The sequence below is a fragment of the Harpia harpyja genome, chromosome Z (genome assembly GCF_026419915.1).
Source record: "Harpia harpyja isolate bHarHar1 chromosome Z, bHarHar1 primary haplotype, whole genome shotgun sequence".
Lineage (NCBI taxonomy): Eukaryota > Metazoa > Chordata > Aves > Accipitriformes > Accipitridae > Harpia > Harpia harpyja.
This window is the reverse complement of record NC_068969.1, coordinates 17545156-17563747: the sequence shown is the minus strand read 5'-3', so window position 1 is coordinate 17563747 and position 18592 is coordinate 17545156. Positions and strand designations below refer to the sequence as shown.

The following is an 18592-nucleotide window of genomic DNA, read 5'->3' as shown; positions in this document are numbered from 1 at the left end:
TCTGTGTTTTCCAGTTAATTGTTTTTAGTGTGAGATGCCTGAAGCTAAGTAGATGTGCTCACACAAGAGAGGCCTCACTTGCCAAAAAAGCCTATATTTTCTTTCCTACTGAACCAGAATCTGTGAAACTTCATTCTGGAGGTGCCAATTTTGGGTGTTTTCAGAACTGAACTGGTGCTTTGGCTCGCTTTTTGTTTGCATTGTGAAGATCTAGCTGAAGCTGGCCCTGTCCGTGGCAGGGAAGTTGGAACTAGATAATCTTTAGGGTCCCTTCCAACCCAAACCATTCTATGACTCTACGATCTCACCTGGGTATCGGTAGCCTTTCATAAGCCACCGCTTTCAGATTAGTGTGTTAATTCTTATTTGTGCAGTATGAATTTTCTAAGGATTGTAAGAAGGGGAGAGATATAAGGCACGTGGGCAGAAGGGCTTGACTGGACTGAGCCGGGAAACTTAGGAACCAGCGGCCAGGATCAGGGTAGCCCAGCAAGCTAAGGCGTGATGTGAAAAGGCACCATCAGAGCTATGTCTGATTTCTGCAGAAATGTCACATTCCTGCAGAATGTCTTCATTTTGACAAATGCCATTTTGTGATCAAAAGCATTCCATGGAAAATGTCTAACCCACTGTACACTGGAGTTGAGCTTTTCTCTCTTTATTCCGATATTCTATTTTTCACCAAAAGAGACCATGTCCTTTTGATACTGTTGCAGAACTGCTCTGCTTTAAATTTAAAGGAGCCATTTGTATGCTGTTTCTTTGTAATTAAAATTCTTATCCCCAAAAATGTGTTTTCCATTAAAAATTCCTGCCCTGCACTAATAAATCTAAATCTTGTAGCTATTGTCTGTGGAAATATATATTTTGCTATATGCCACATATAAACATTTATTTCCTGTTTGAGAAAATGTGGTTTTTACCATCTGTAATATTTATATTTGTTTCTTGGGGGGAAAAGTTAGGGTGACAGAAACATGATACAGGCACTCCTAAACACATTAGGAAAACAAGACCTTGTGGCCGAGGCAAACAAGATGTTTGTTAGAGAGTCTAGTAAGCTTTTTCATGTACATTTTTTTTTTTTTTTTTATTGCCAAACTTGCTTTATATGAGGTATTAAATTTATGTTGGAGACCAAAGCTATTCAAGTTCATTTGGGTTCTGTTTTTGAATGTGAGTTTTTTTCTATGTTTTTAGCTGCTGTCATTGACTGGCCTTTAACATGGAGGTTACAGAAGAGAAAGGGTTGCTCTACATGGAAGAGACAGTCCTGAGAATCAGAACATTTTTGTTTTATGTGACTGTATGTGAAATACCTAACAGCAATGTTGCCCTTGTTCACTTTACTTTAGCTGACCGTTTGAGTTTTGCCGGTAAGATATGGTAGTACTTTATTAAAACTCATAACAAACTGGCCTGCTGTAGTTCTTGCTTGCTCCAGCCAACTCATTTATTCTGTCAGTGCTTTAAAATCTTATTTTAGAATTTCATTTCCATTTCCTGCACAAAAGGCAGGCCCACAATGCTGTGGATTGAATTGCTTTTACAACAGAACCGGCACATTAACGCTCTCCTTTTACCAGTGAGGTTTCCTGAACTTGCGTAGGTTCTTGGTCAACTGAGCAATTGAAAAGATGTAGCTCACTGCATCATTTTGCTCTGAACTCTTTTAAATTGCTATTGGATCTCCCATTCTTCCAGATCCTTTACCTCTCTGTTCAGCACTGTCTTTCTAAATTAGATTTCCAGGTAATAGCTCCGGACATTATGGAACTAGTTTGAATCAATTTCTCTTTAAACTTGAACATGTTTTTTCAAGAAAAACATTCAATCTTGATGTAACATTTTCCAGGGATGGAGAATATCCTCCAACCATCAGAGCACACTTCCAATAGTAGATTAAAAATAAAACAAAAATATTTGCAGTTAGAATAAGTAACCAGAGCTAGTCCAGTTTCTTAGATCTTGTTTTCCCTTTGTCTACAACATGAAATTAAAAAAAGCTGCAGTCACTTCCCCTATAACCCAGGTTGGTTTTTTAACCAGTGTGACCTTCTTACTCAATTTTTGTGGCTTCTTGTGCCTCTTGTAAAGTGTGCTTCAACAGCTCCCAACTGTTACACACATTTTTCAGTTTAAATGTTTTTTCCCCCAACAGATTTAGCTCATAATTATTTTCAGCTTTGAGAGCCTGACTTTCTAAATCACAGAGCGTTGTTGCCTATGTGCTTTCTTTATGTACTGTAAGTGGTTTGGTGTCTCTTCTATATGTCCACAGAAGTTTGATTATATATTTAAAAAAAAAAAAGCAGGTCCATCTCAGGTTAAGCTTAGTTGTGTGCTCTTTGAAGATAATGTAGTACAAATAGGACCTTTACTTGCTATGGCGAGACTACAGCAAGTCTTTTTTCTGGTTTTGTTTCTTGGCAAATCTTGTTTCTGGGAAATTGCTAGAACAGGTTGGAAAATTAACCTGTAGCGCTCTGTAAATGAATATATTGGAGAGAAAAAAAAAACAAAAACAACTTTGGTAAGATACCGGTGCACCTGAGTGTGCATCATCCAGCCGTACCAGAAAATGGGCTGTCAGTTGGCATGTGCTTTAGACAGAGCTTCAAACTGTCACATCGTACGATTTTTAGGGGGTTTCTTCCAAGAAGGCAAACGTTTTCTATCTGATAGAGATACTTGTGAGGAAAAAAATAATTTAAAAAGCAGCATAAAAATTGTAGTGTTCTGACAATGTCTACATTTAGTGTGTGTTTATGGCCTGACCATCACAGGTTCTCAGCATTAGATTTTATGTATTCAATACCTCTGGAAATCAAGCCGTTAATATTGACATATGCCCGGGAGCCAGTAAGGGCAGAGTGAAAAACTGTAATGCTGTGATTAGTATTCAGAGGTGACCTGGCTGGGCAATGGGAGTTTGTCCCTCCAGCAATCAAGGAAGAACAAGCTTGACTGCTGAAGGAGTTTGAGGTCAAGTTTAAAAAAAGCACCAAAACCCACTACCCATGCTTAAATTACAGAGAAGAGCAAGCAAAAAATCAAAGAATATGAATAGCTACTCAGAATTCCCCAATACTGGCATATATGTCACTTTTTTCCATTTTTCTGGAAGAATTAAATGCTGTATTTGGGGAATGGGTTTCAGATTTTGCAAATATTTTCCTAGTGCCATTCTAGGAAACGAGATTGTTGGCATATTGTTATGTGGGGCTTGTTCTGCTAAAGCATTGTAATGCCGTCTGTTTCTCAAGCTGATTTGGCTTTTACAGCTCAAATACTGTATCCTACTTTTAGAACATATGGTAACTCCTTTCAGGAGACATAGAGAGATATGCATCTAATTTCCAGAAACGGGTCGTTGCCTTTGAGTGAAAGACTGCAAGTGCTTTTCATCTTGATTTTCCTGTTCTTACTATTCTATCTAGACTTTCTTCGTCACCCACTGCCCTGCTTCTGCTGCCTCTCGTAAGCCCTCCTTGCATCCCAGAAAAGGAAAGGCTTGCTGGCAGCTTTGAGTCAGAGCAAAGGAAAAGAAACAACACTCCCTTATCCAGGTTGCTTCATGCAACATAGTTTTATAGAGTAGGTGTCAGTGACAAATGCTGTTATGTGGCTCCCATGCAGGCTGCTTTCCTGATGAAGTATTACCGGAAGATTGGGTTGCTCACGTAGCCCGGTCTGTGTTCATTGATGGAAACGCTTAGCGCAGACGGGGCGTGAGCCACTCAGCCTGAATCTTTCAGAGCCGCTCATGGAAAGAGACTGCATCCCATGCCACTCTCTTACAATGATTTCATTCTGCATTCACTTCGGATGTGTAGGAGGTTTTTTCTTTTCTTTCTTACTTTTTTTTTTTTTTTTTTTTTAAAAGCCTACGTGGCAACATCAACGATTCTTGCCACTAATGACCGCTTCGTACTCCTCATTGCTCTTCCTTGCTGGAACACGCAGTGTGAAAAGCCCCAACACAGCAGTGTCTTTGTGTGCAAGACAAAATGCCTTCCTTGGAGAAATGTCTCTGCTTCCCTAAGTTCACCTCTGGGTCTGGCTTTCTGGAAGGTTTTGCAGAGCTCAGGCTTTGCTCTGGGCACTTGGTTTAAGGTCACTGCCAAGAGGAAGCGTTTATGGACATGACTTTAATGTTACAGCTTGATTGTCAGCCAGTTAACTTAAGCCTCTAGTTCAACACTGATCTGGCTACAGAACTGTCTAAATTATTCAGTGTGATGCTGTCCTGGTTTCAGCTGGGATAGAGTTAACTGTCTTCTTAGTAGCTGGTACAGTGCTATGTTTTGAGTTCAGTATGCGAAGAATGTTGATAACACTGATGTCTTCAGTTGTTGCTCAGTAGTGTTTAGACTAATGTCAAGGATTTTTTAGCTTCTCATGCCCAGCCAGTGAGAAAGCTGGAGGGGCACAATAAGTTGGCACAGGACACAGCCAGGGCACCTGACCCAAACTGGCCAACGGGGTATTCCATACCATGGGACGTCCCATCCAGTATAGGAACGGGGAAGTGGGGGGCAGGGATTCGCCGCTCAGGGGACTGGCTGGGTGTCGGTCGGCGGGTGGTGAGCAATTGCACTGCGCATCATTTGTACATTCCAATCCTTTCATTATTGCTGTTGTCATTTTATTAGTGTTATCATTATCATTATTAGTTTCTTCTTTTCTGTTCTATTAAACCGTTCTTATCTCAACCCACGGGTTTTGCTTCTTTTCCTGATTTTCTCCCCCATCCCACTGGGTGGGGGGGGAGTGAGTGAGCGGCTGCGTGGTGTTTAGTTGCTGGCTGGGGTTAAACCACAACAGATGCTAATCCAGATTTCACTGAAAACAAGTCTAGAGGATGTTGTGTTACTTTGTTCTTTGCACACCTACCTCCCCGAGGTTTCCTGTGAAAACCTTATAGTGTGTGTGGCTATTAATCAGTATCATGGTTTATTTTGGAAAATTTTTATTTTAGTAGGAAAATATTCTGTATTTGTGATCCCAGCAGGTCCCTTCTCTCCCCTTGGCTCACCTTGCTCTCTACTGTCATTTCCAGAGACCACCTGAGAGTCTGGGCTCCCTCCTTCTTGTGTGTCTGTGGAATCTCCAAAGTGAAAAAGGAAAACAAAAACCTGAGGCAAGAGCAGGGAGCTTGCAGCATGTCTTGAAAATAGCATGAGGGAAGAAAAGAGGACTCCTATGAGTCAATAGCAGAGTAGTACCGGTTAATCTCCAGCTTTTAGTTAGTTGGGTTCATGATTAACTGTGCTATAGCCAAGCAGCACCCTGGCTGGCTCTGCATCTGCCAGCACCTATATGGATGCAGTAAAGCCATGTTTCTGAAGCTCTGTGCCTGACCAGTTCAAATGTGTTTTAGAGGTATCTATGGCCAACAGTTGTTAATACCGTTAATGCTGACCTTCCTTTTCTCTCTTCTGTTTATCGTATCTTCTTGTTGCTTGAGCTGCATGTTTTAAGTTAGCCTATTTTTGCTTCACATGCATTAGATTTTGCCGCCTCCTAGACTTTCCTGGGGCAGGTACAGTTGCCACTTGCTCTAGAGAAATGCCATGCTTTATTCAGCGTCATGGTGCTATAGGGTCTGTAGGTACACAAAAGATATCACATGCTTTAAGAAGAGAGGAGCAGAAAATGTCCTCATACTCTTCCTTATGCCTTTACTTTAAGGTAGGACCCCTCTGCATGGAAACCTGCTGCAGCCTGCAGCAAAGCTGTGGCAAAGATCAACGGAATCAGGTTTTTCCCTTGTGTGGACACAGCTTTAGCAACCCCCAGCAATTTGTGTCACCCATCAACACTGTGGACACTTGCTCTGCTCAGACGCAGAAGGGATCCAGGACTGTAGATGCATTTAAACTATGCTCTTAACAAAAACAAATTCAAACCTCGGTATTTTGAGAAAGAAAATAATAAAATAGTTTCTTCTTGAGGTAGAAAGATCTGATTTCTCTCATCATTCATGCAGTAGCTCTCTCATGACTGAACTATGCCTATCCAGGCTCTCCTTTGAATCCCCACAAAAAGAGTGCTTGAATTGGCAAGTGTTTTAATATTGTAGTGGCTTGAAACTTCAGGATGTATTTGCCTGCAATGATGCTGCGAGACTTACTTTCTCCATTTTTTTCTTGTTCTTTGAGAGCATTGTCAATGTTAGCCAGACCTATAAGACATCCTGCTGTCAAACTATGTCTAGGACGTGATAGTAATCAAGAGCTTTCCTGCAGTCACTGTCCGTGACAGACCATGCTCCCCTTCTTGGGATGCCATCGTGGCTGCATGGCCTCCCTCTCCCTGAGGTCAGGGTTGTCCTAGGCTGCAAAGATGTTGGAGGGTGAAGGAAGGTTTCTTCCTCAGGAGCTTCAAGAAATTCAAGGCTGAAACTTGAGGGCACCAGAAGCTTGAAAAGGCCAAAGGGGGAGAAAGGCTGGGCTTTTTGCTGCATTTTCTGGTATTGCTGATCTGAATTCAGCTAGGGGCAACAGAAGTGTATTTGATACAAGCGTTCAAAATTTTCAGGCCTGGTGTATAAATGATAATATTTTTGCTTTTCAGCCTCCAAGCTTGAACTCTGTGGTTTTTTTGGCACTTCTCAGCTGAAAGACTATTTGTTTAAATTTACAGTAGAAATATGAATCACTATTAATGGACAGAAAATAAGGTGGAGCACCCTGTGAATACAGTAGATTAGGTTAGGTGCTCATAGAATAGTTTCACCGGGGATTTATGATCTGTTAAGTGCATTTTTGTAGCAGCAAATGCTGAATTACCACTTCAGTGCTGGTTCATTCACCCATGCAGATTGAGAGCGATACCAGAAGGTACTGTGCCAAGAAAGCTCTTGCTGCTCCTGATTCTGAACATGACCTGAAAGTTTCGAGTGAATAAGTCTCCTTCAGATTCACAACTTACACCTAAAATAATATTTTAAGAAGTTCTGTTAGTAATAAAGTAACAAGTGTTATTCATTCTCTAGACAGGAATTACTAGCTTCACTGAAGTGTTCTCTGCAGATTCAGCAGCTAGGCTGCTGCTGAAGTCTTAACCATGCTCCATCAAAGTTGAGGTTTATTGCTGTGGAGGTAGTTCATCCTGTAACTTTGTGCAATACTTTATAGCATAACCCTCCAGCTTATCATAATTTCCTTCCACTGGAAGGATTTTGCAATGGATGTGGCTTTGTTGTTCTGAGTGGGTTTTAAAGCATAAAAATTGGAAAGTATTTTACGTTTTACCTTCAGGAAGGTAGATAAAGGATGGGCAGTCATTTTGCTTTGATTGTGGTATGGATTTGTTAGAGTAATGGAAACCTCTAGGCTCTGATCTGAGCAGTTCATCTACCTAGAGTCTGGATATAGCAGGCTGGTATGAATTAAAGTAATACACTGATTGGGACTGGGTGTAGCATTTCCAACAAAGATCCAGTTTGTACCCTCAGACCAGTAGTTTTTGTCAATAGAGACTGTCCAAATTGGTATGGAAGCAATTGTTGACAATAACAGATGAGGCTATTGAAGCATTTATGGGGAACATCCAAACATCTGGACTTTATGGGACTGGTTTGTACCCAGCAATAAAAGTTGATTGGTGGTTTTTGTTTGTTTGTTTTTAATAGAGGAATAAAGAGAAGAAAATAGAATTGGAATCAAATCAGGTGTCTGCTGAGCCATGTTAATTGTTAAGCTGAACTCCCATGGCAATGTTTAAATATCTTTTTAGTACACTGAGCCATAAAAGGTTTTTAAGTTTACTTGTGTTAGGAAAACATGGTAGCAATTAATTTACCGACATGGTGTTGGTTTACAAGGTGCCTTCGTTTCGTGGGTGGCTGGAAGATAGAGAACACACTTAGATTATATTGAATTTAAGAAGCCACGTGAATACTTAAGGCTTTTACACTGGATGTTTTTGCTTTGTGATCTTACTTGAACTCTGGCCAACCATGATCAATGTTTTCTGTCTTACTATATATTCTTGTGTCTTTGACCTCACATGAGACATGACATAGCAAATGTAGGTACTGGACTTTATTTACTTATTTACTTAGTGGTTAAAACAAGAAAGCAAACAAAACCATGATGTATTTCACCTCTTCTTCCCAGCAATGCCTTGACAAATGGCTGTTGGAACAGTGTTAAACTGTGACCTTAAAGCCACAGGCGTAATGAAACTGCGATCTGGCAGATGTGACAGACTCATCTTACATAAATCATTCTCTTTTGTCACTGCTGGCATATGGCCAATGAATCTTCTAATTATTGAATGGCTTTTATAGCCCCATTATTTATAATCACTTTTGGACAGCAGCTGGAAGACAAGGATGGGACAGAATGAAATGGTATAGCACAAACTATTATCATTTGTGTAACAACTGCTGGGATTAGGAATATTTGATGATGATGTGGTTACCAGCACAGTCTTGTTAAATAATAAAAATCCAGTCAGCCTTCATTTTGTCTTCGAAGATGGGCTGCTGCCTACTGGACCTTGCCATGAAAATTATTATATTAATTGATCCAGAAATAGAATATGAATCTCTTGAGACATTAACAATATGTATGTGTGAGTATCAGGGCCACCTTTACGCGAGGACTTGAGGAAAATCCATTGCAAGTATTAGTAAGACATAGTGGTGGTGCCCTGGTGCTACTATTGTGCCAAGTGCTGTATGGAAAAGTTTTAAGAAGTGGCTTCTGCTTCCCCAGAGCCCTGTCTACACCCCACTTTTTAGTAAGAATTTAACAACAGATAGAGAAGTTGTCTTTAGTTACTTTATTAATATTTTAACATTTCTTTTAAAAAAACTAGGTGGTGGTGGTTTTTTTTTTTTAAGGGAGATGATGGGTTTATAACCAGCTTAAGTTAATACCCTTTATAATTAAGGGGAGCTATTTTGGCTCTAATTATAGATGAATTTGTGTTGAGTCCTGTCTGCTGGGTAGAGCAGCAGCCTTGGAGAAAGGAGCAGACTGAAGTCACCCAGCCTGTAAATCCAGTCAACTGAGATTGCAAGTCCCCTCCCTGCTTTAGAAAATGTGAGCTGCAGGTTCTCTTCTCATGCCTCTAAACCAGTGGGGTTTTGAGGGGGTTTTGTGTGTTTTGGTTTGGTTTTTTGTTGTTGGTCCCCCCCAGCCCCTTATCTGCAGTTCTGCGTTTCGTAGCACAGAAATTAAACCCCTGTCAACCGTGATAACTTATTAATGTTTGTTAAATACCTTCAGATAGAGATCTTCAGATGAAAGACAGTATGTTATAATCAGGGGTTTATACTGCAAATCCAACATGTGCAATCTTTGTGTCTTTAAAAAATTGAATCCTTCCCTCTCGATGTAGACATCAGGGCGGCGAGAGAGAGTCTTAATCCAGATGACTCTATTGCACTTTTATCCCTTTAGCGAGGCCTTTAACCTTTCATTGCTTCATGGCCTTGTTGTTTTGAAATGGTCTTTGTCTGCCCACAGAGAATCCCTCTGCTAAAGGTGCCTTTAAAATGGAGATCCCGACAAGAGAACGGGGATTCTGCTGCAGCTCAGGAATGGAAAATGGATTTTTCCAGTTCAGATGCTATCAGTCACTGTGAACGTAGCAATTGGTAGCCTTCCCAAAGAAGGGTAAAGCAAAAATATATACTAGTGTAAACCTGCTTATAGGAGTGTAATAAGTCAGAGACCACTGTGTCCCAGGCCCGACCCTGACCCATCTTTGCACAAGCATCTATAGGCTCTGTCAGAGTATAGCTATTTGTCAGGATTATCTAGGACCATCTCAAAACATAAATGGGATAAAACAGCTGCAGTAATTAATATAAACATAAACTATAAAATGATAGCTTCCAAATGCATAAAACATGAGTTCAAAATACATCTTCAGAAGATACATATTGCACAGTGCTGGCATGGACTATCTACCAGCTGGCAGGAAGGTGCTGTCAGCCCTGTGATGTTCATGCTCAGCTTTTTGTTGGAAAAAAAAAAATCAGATTTTGCTTGGTCATTTATGCAGTCTGCTCTCCTTATTGGAAGCCCGTTTGTCAATAAGGCAAGAGGCTTTCAGCCCCCCAGGACTGCACTGCTGCTCACTGGTGGTAGTGCTCTCAAAGAGATGGATGTTTTTATGCAGCAAAGACAGCGTTAGATGATCTTGTATGCAGCTTTCTTCCCTGCAGAAAGTGGAAATTGTAGCAATAAGCGTCAGAGCATAATTCAAAGCGTAGTTTCTCTAGTGACTTTAATATTAGGTAACTGTTGGAGGACAAATGTGTGACAGGATTGTGGGTTTGAAAGAAGTGCATTTAGAAACAGTGAATGTTTTTCATTACTCACAAAAACATCTAGGTTACGTATTTATCTACACAAAATTGACAAGCACGGTTTATTGTTTCTCAGAAAACTATGTCAGTAATTTTTTTTTTTTCCCCCCTATGAGAGATGTTTTGTTTTCCTCTTGGGGTTTGTTTTTGCTACTAAAATATTGTTGTTATGATGTAATGGTTTGGGAAGACAATTGACATACTCTAAAATGCAGTATAATAATTAAGAATAATTGAGAAAACCAGCTATTCGGTGAGTTACTCTTTGTTTCGTTCAAAGGTAAAGAAGGATTCAGATAATAAGATGAAAACATCTCAGCTTTGGAATAGTACTGTGGGGAGAGCAGCAGTGGAAAGTTGGTTCTCTGACTGTCTTCACATAAAGAAAGGCATTGGTTTTGTTGAGCGGGGGAAAAAAACGAAGGAGACTGTTGCAACAACAAAAAGCAATCTTTGAATATGTTTTCCTTCTAAAACTTTAAAATACAAATTTTGGTGAGTTTAGTAGAGAAGAATTTCTTTTTGCAGTTTTTTTTTTAATGTCTGATTTTCTAAAGCGGGATATATCAGCCTAGTTTTGATTACAGAAATAACAAGGTGATTTTTCTGTGTGCAAATAAATGCATTTCCAACATAACCTGGCCAGCAGGAAAGAAGAGCTGAGCACTCGCTCTTAAGACCTATGTCCTCTGTTTTGGAAACTGCTGTTTCTGGGTCGCATCTTTTGTTCCTCCGCTATTATCACCGTAGGATCTCTTTACATGCTTTTAGCAGAGAAGAAAAGAAAGGATCTCAAAAGAGGAAATGTAAGATCCAATCTCCTTGAGAACAGAGGAGTATTTTGAAGGGTAGTGGTACACTTCTAGTTAACACAGCTCATCTCTAAGGAAACCGGAGCCAGGTATTTTCTTGAGCACTTTACAAAGGGAAGACTTTTGCATAAAATCAGGTGGTTCTGGGCACCTGCCCTTCCACCCAGCCTGGTGCTGGTTGGTGTAGCAACAGAAGCCAGTCAGAGGGTGAGACTTGTTTTCAGAGGGAGCATGCACAAGCAAGGGGTGCCCCTGAGGTTCAGAAAGAATTTTACTACTACCATTTGCACACAGGACGTTGCTGTAATGTCACTGTCATATATTTCAGATTCTCAGGAATTGTGGATGCATACATTTTGGCCTCAAAAAGAATTTATTAGAGTTTATGAACTTGCATCTAGCACTAGAATCCACTAAGTAATGCCAATATCAAGCATGTGTCCTCTCAAGCCTGAGGAGATTTTTGGAAAAGAAAATCAGAGTGGAGTGAAATATTTCAAATGGTAGAGTCCAATATGTTCCAGGGTGGATCCTTTTGGCAGCTTTCTACATGGAGCTAGTTTCTCGGTTAGCTCATTGTCTTCTTCCCTGCTTTGGAGTGAGTAGCATGGGGTAAGCCTGCTTTTGTCTACAGCTGTGGTCTCAGTGGCTGCTGAGCCGAGACCGCCAGGGCTGCAAGAAACCTTTATTTCCATGAAGAATTTTCTGGAATTTAGCAAAAAAAATGTGGCTTTGCAAGCTCCTCCCCCCCCCCCCCCCTTTTTTTTTTTTTCTCCCCATTTAAAATAAATGTAATAGAAATGAGCATCACTGTGAGCTCCCTGAGGGGACAATCATGTGAGTGTAAGTATTGCTATAGCCCCTATTTTTGTAACTGCCATCTTGGCTAGTGCATCAGTGACTCAGCTGGGAAATCCCAGCTACTGCATAAACCAAATAACCAAACTTTCCAGTGGGGGCTGTAGTAGACTGAGATGCTAGATGGAATGGGCACAGAGGGAAGCTAAAAGCAGATATCATCAGTAAATTGCATATTTTCTGTGGTCAAACAAGCCCTAGCTCAGCAGAGCTTTTTCACCTCTAGACATTATTGAGACATAAATCATTGAATCATGAATCACACAGTATTTCAGGAGAAAGCCTACGTTGTATGATACATGCAGTTGAGTGCCCTAAATTTCTTCACTGGAATAAGCATTGTGTCCAAACTGTTTGTCATGTTTGTTCTTTTTGCTATGAGAAACCACCTTGTCTTACTATCTGTTGTGCAAAGAAAAATACAGACTGTTTAGTTAAATGATAAAGAAATGCTTTATTATTTCAGCAGGTGCTCTTTTTTTGTGCCCAGTCTCCCTCTGGAATAAAATGATGTAGTATGAAATCAAACATCTGGAGTTTGGAAGGTCAGCTCTGATATTGGAAAACTGTAGCCCACAGGTCTATCAAGCCCTCCAAGTGCCTCCTATGTGGGAAAACATTTCTATAGTATAATAACTGGAGAACATTTGTTAGAAAATGGGTTGACAATCTGCTCTTGGAGTGAAGAGTGTTGCTGGGGTAACTCAGGGAAGTGTGTTGAGCCAGTTTTATCTGCCTTAATTTCAGTTTTGTTGTTTGAGCCATTTCTGTAATGAGCATCTTGGTCTTTAAAAATTTTCCTTCTTTTAATAGCTGGGCCTGCTGCCTAAGCCTTCCTTTCTTCAGTAAGAAATTTAATTAAAAAAAAAAAGCTGGAGAACCTAAATACAAATCACCTGTTTATTTTTTAGAATTTGACTTAGTATTTCAGTCTAGGGGTTTTTTGTGTTTAGTTTTGTTTTTTTAAACTAACATTTCCATTAAAATGTTGCAGGACTGCATTAGGCAGATAGGCTGTTCCTGCCCGTGGTCATTTAACAGTCTGCACTCTTTTTTTCATTTGCCTGGTACCGCTGCTGCCTCCCAGACCCACTGTCCAACTGCAATCCATTGCAGTATTATTATTCTTGATTTGCTCTGCAGTGATTCCTAGAGGCTCCAGCCAGGAATCTGCAACTGTGATGTGTCAACAAGTATTGAGATAATCTCTGCTTTACATATTCACAATCCAAAAATTCATAATGCAAATTATAAAAGACCATAGAAACAGCTACAGCGGTTCAGCCCAAGGTCCATGTAGCCTAGCATTCTGGCCCCAGCTGTGGCCATAAATAAGATGCCTAGCAAAGGAAAGGAAAAGAGCAAGATACTTGATATTCCCCCATTTCTTTTCCCAGGTCTCCCAGCCACCAGCAATTCATGTTAGCTCAAGGGATTTGCTACACCTTCTTTCGCAACCCCCAGTGGCTCTGTCTTCCAAGTGTTTTTCCAGTCTCCCCTTGAAGCTCCTCAATAAGCTTCTTGCACCCACAGTGTTCTCCAGCAAGGAGACCTGCCACAACCTGTGTGAACTACTGCCACTGTTGCATTGCTCTGAACCAAGCTCCCGTTAGCTTTTGTCTCCTCTTTTGTCTCCTCGTCTTTGTGTTGGGAGAGGCAGGGAGCAGCCAGTCAGAGACCCATGTCTGCAACAGGCTGCAGCATCCCAGCCTGCTCTCTTGGTCCTTGTATGGCAGCTCCTCCAGACTTTGATCATCCTGGTTGTGTTTCTCTGAGGCTTTTCCAGTGGTTTTTTTTCTTTTCTTTTTACAGCAGAAGAGTTTCTATCCCTGTTCGCTGTATGTTCTTGGGTTGTTTTTGCTCTTCAGTCAAATTAATGTCAATGTTATTCCAAACTTGGAAATAATAAATTTCTGGGAAAAGACTTCATTAGGTTGCTCCAGTTCATATGTTCTGCTACAAGAAAGGATTTGGTGTTTAGCAACTAGCAGTGTTCATTAACAACTACATTTCTTTTTCTTTGTTTGTTTTTTTTTTTCTTGTTGTTCTTTGTTTGTTTGTTGTTGTTGTTTTGTTTTCAACTCATCTTTATTCTCACACACTTCTGAAAGTATTCAAAACTGAATGGGGACATAAACAGATTTAAGTGAAAAGTGTTGGATATTATTCTGTTGTTTTTAAGGACTTTGGGTGCTCTTAACTCCTTCAATCGGTTCTTTTCTAACTCCTGCTTTGTGCCAGGGTAGATACCAGTGAAAGTATAGCACTTGTTTGATTTTGTGCCGTGTTCAGCTATATTACTACCTCCAATGGGAGCATCCTTTGCCTTCTGTCTGTCTGCCCAGCTCACCCTCCAATGAGTTGCAAAAGCAATACTCTACCTTTATTATTTTTCTTCTTTTTCACATCATCTGTCTTTCCCCATTTGCTCAGACAAATAAGTGATAAAAGGGAATGATGATCTGTTTAACACCACAGGAAGAAAGATGCATTATGAGACAAGAGAGACCTCTTGTTTACAGCGAGTTATTTTTGGTAATTAGCCATTTGTAGAGGAAGATGAGCCTCTGCTCGTAAAGTCAGCATGCCATAATTTAGGGGACTCTGAATAGAAGTCTAACATTTGCCTGAATTGGAAATGTTAATTGTGTGCATTTAGAAATAAATAAATGGCTGTTTTTTCTTTGCAGGAAGCAGACTGAACAAAGACCTGAGGCATTATCTCAACCAGAGGTTTCAGAAAGGATCACCGGATCACGATCTGCAGCAGACCATTAGAGATAACCTTTATCGCCATGCTGTGCCTTGTAAGTAATGAAACACTGACCTGGTGGATTACATGTAGTAGAATTTCTTCTTCTTTTTTTTTTTTTTTTTTTTTTTGGGGCAGCCTTCATGTGGTGGTGTGCACAGCTCTGGGGGAGACTCAGTTTTCAGCTTGGGCAGACTTCCATGTGTGGCAGCAGATAGGGTTCAGGTAGGGATGAAGAGGAGAACAGTTCATCCCTGAACTCTGCTTTTTTGATTACCTTTTTGAAACAGTTGATAGTTTGATGCAAGCCTGTGAAGGTTGCTTTGGAGGAAAAAACCCTGAAAAACCAGCCGTGAAGTGAGTGCTTGCCTTAGAAATAGTCTTCATTAACATAATTATGGTGAATGTTCTTTTACTGGTTTGAAACTTATGAATAAAAAACCCTGCTTTTATTTTTGTTTCCTTAGCAGAACTTTATTTCTGATGCTTATTTAACTTGTGAAATTGAACAGCATTTTATGGCTGGGTGCCATTGTAGCAGGCAACTGCCACTGTTGCAAGGTCATGCTCAATTCAAGTAGGAGATAAGCAGCAAGAGTTAGTGAAGCTGAGAAAGAAATGCTCTCTTTCACTCAAAAAAACAACCAGGAGGAAAACTGAGAAGTTTGGAGGGTGGTAATCTTTAGAAGATCAGAATCTTTACTCAAAATGAGACTGTCCTTGGCATTTTGGGAAGATGTATGAAGAGTGGAGAATGATACTACTTCATTGCACCTCTGTTTGGCATTCTCCAGCTGCCAGGAGAGGCTATTCTAAAGAAAGGTTTTTCTGCTTAAATTTGATGAGCTGTGGGAATAATGGTATGCCTTTCGGATCAGGCTGGGATAAGAACTAGTAGACATCTTAGTTACAGAGTACTGAGATAAGCAGCAAAATATTTTGAAGTTTTCTATCTCAACATAAATCAGAGGTTGTTTATCCTGGTAGACTTATATAAATATTGAATAATGAAGTTGCTATTCAAAAATTGGTATTTGCCAATAAATATCACATAATGGTACGTGGCGTAATAGCCATTTTCAATCTAAGTGTTGCATGCAGGAGAACTGTGTAGGACCACGGTTAAAATTGTGTGGTAATGCTGACAAATGTTGATTCTTCAAATGGCAGATGCTGTATATCACCATTGAGTTTATTCTCATTTTATCAGTGGAAAGCATGGACGAAATTACATTTAAAGTGCTGTGCACGGACATAAAGAATAAATATGGATTATTATTTTGTATTGAACACTTCCATTTTCCATTTTGTCAACGTGAAATATGATTAGTTTTCAATCATCTAACTTGCCAGTCTGCAGGTTTTTAAAGCATACTGCGAAAAGTGCCTTCTAGGAGAGCACGTGCAACGTTAGGCTCGAGAGATGCAGTGTCGTGATGCTAATGTCCTTCTGCCTATGTGTTATATTCCAATTTCTAAAGCAGCAAATAAAGCAAGTGAGCGTAAGTTCTGTGGAAGCATTTTGTGCGTTACCAAGGTTACATTTTGAAATGCTTTCCATTGATTCTTTTCTCTGATTTATTGAACTTGATGGTGAGCTAAACTGCTTGGACTCACTAAAGACTTTTAATTTAAAATTAAGAGCAGTGAAAGTGATTCCTGCCTTTTAGAAATAGCTGGGGGAAATATAGGTTGTTGATGTATTAATAAGAACATCAGTACTTATGTTCCATTTATGAAACAAATGGAAAATCTGAGAAGTGGAGTTAGTTATTGTGTGTCTCCATACTTTCTGAGTTATAAAGTAGGTAGCATTTAATTTTTTCTTCATGTGCTGTGGGGATGGTATTAGTGGTAGCTTTTAAGAATGGTGCTAATATTCATATGTGAATTTGAATGAGACTGCTGCATGTGCGGTTGGTTGGGATGCTTTACAGGTCTGGAGATTAATCTAGCTGTACACTCATATTTTTATTCCTTGGTACACGTGACCAGTAAATCCAGAGTCCTGGACCAATCTCTAGTACTAATGGATTATGAAGTCTTGTATTTTGAAAATGGAATTCTCTGCTGATTATGTGGTAAACACAAACAAGAACACAAGGTCACTTGGAGTGAGCATGCTTGGCCTGACAGCTGCTTTTTGTTGCACTAAAATAAGGGCTGAATGAAGTGATAATTAGTAAATGCAAAATGGAGAAAGGCGATGTTAACCAGTTCTTCCCCAGAAATTCTAGTGAGAATCCCATGTGGTTTAGCTCTGACTAGGTTGGTACAGGCGGTGAGAAAACCCGGAGGGCTTCTGTTTACCACACAGTTGCGTGCTTGCCTGACTTGGGAACTGAGTGAAGACACGGCTCTAGCCTTTTGTAGAAGATAGAGGTCAAGCAGAGGGCAGGAAAGATGCGGAAGGTTTGACTTGACCTCGTTATTTCATATGATAATGACACACTAAGCATCATTTAGATTTTTACTTTAGGAGAGTTGGTTAAGAATTTGCTTTATTTTCTGGTGATCAATCGAGAGTAAGGGAGTGGGATGATGTCAGCTCCCAAAGGGGATATAAGCATTGCCTAAATGGGTGACACAGAGATGGTTTTCTGAGAGACCGGAGGACTTCTTCCCTAAACGTGGGAGCTATCATAAAGAAATGAGACCTTGAAATGGACACAAAAGTGAAGTATTATTGAAAGAAGCAGATGAACCACATGGTTATTTTTGCAAGCTGAAGTTCTCCCCTGCTCCTCAGTGCCCTCTGCCCCTCCAGCACGCTTCCTCCAAGTCTTCATACCCTCGGCTCTCTGCTCCCCATTGAGCTGACTTTTTCTGCAAAGATCTGTAGTAAACAACAGCTGTGACAAGCTTTCAGGTGGCCTCCAAGTTTGGCTGTCAGGCCGTTGTGAGTGCTCTGCTGTTACTATCACACCAAACCCACGGGTTTATTTACAGACCCAAAGCATTCTCCTCTGGTTTTTACAACTTCAGCATCCTAATCTAGGACTGAGCCAGGGTAAGGAAGAGAGGCAGGACACCTTATTTATGCATTTGGATGGTGCATAAGTGCTAAGGAAGCCATGCATTTGCAATGTACAAATCTTTGAAAGAGTTAGTGCAGTTCAGCCACTGAACTAGCTTTTATTTCAGCTGAACCAACTGTGTGTTGAAATTTTCTTTACTTTCTTTCTGATGCTCTCATTTCACTGTTAGCTTCACATGCTGGGTCAGAGACTTTAAGAGTATTTTTGTCTTCTGCTTAAGAAAAATCAGCACCTTAAACTTGAGCAAAAGTTATTCTCCTTACACGTTCAGATAAATAACTATTCTCATTCCTAGCATGTACGATCCACTGTCAAAACTAGAAAAAAGCCTCAAATACATCATCCAGATTAGCAAGATGTTGGTCCAGTCTCAAGCTATCCCCTTTGCCTCGTTTTGTTTTGAAGCACCACATTTTTCCTGTTTTCTGATGTGCCTAATGAAGATCACCAGAAATAATGCTCTATTTGTGGGCTACTTAATGGCTCCATTGAGCTTGGAGTAGACACTGAATTGGCAACAATTTCATGATTACTGATTGGCCATGACTGTACCAGAAGTGCTTTGACTGAGGCAGAGACTTTGCCCACAGCTTATTTCTAGTGTGGATTTCACTTATTCCAGCTCAATTTTGCCAGCCTAAACACTTAAGAGCAAAAGGGCAGGTTTACCCACTGTGTGAGGCATCTTGCTGAGGTGCCTTGTGGCATGTCTGAGTCCACCTGTGGTAACAGAACTTGATGTGACTTGCATTACGTCTGATTTGGGGTGAGGCTGAGAGTCCGTGATGTAGAGTGTGTT

At 40.3% G+C, this 18592-nt stretch overlaps 1 protein-coding gene across 28 annotated transcripts in view; it reads left to right on the top strand.

Moving 5' to 3' along the window:
- The window catches only part of MAGI1 (membrane associated guanylate kinase, WW and PDZ domain containing 1), a 357507-nt gene that overhangs the window by 167199 nt on the left and 171716 nt on the right, over nucleotides 1-18592 (top strand). For all 28 annotated transcript variants that reach the window (XM_052775998.1, XM_052776003.1, XM_052775992.1 and 25 more), the window contains exon 2: nucleotides 14694-14810. In XM_052775998.1, coding sequence (XP_052631958.1) covers nucleotides 14694-14810 — 117 coding nt within the window. The remainder of the gene's footprint in view (nucleotides 1-14693; nucleotides 14811-18592) is intronic.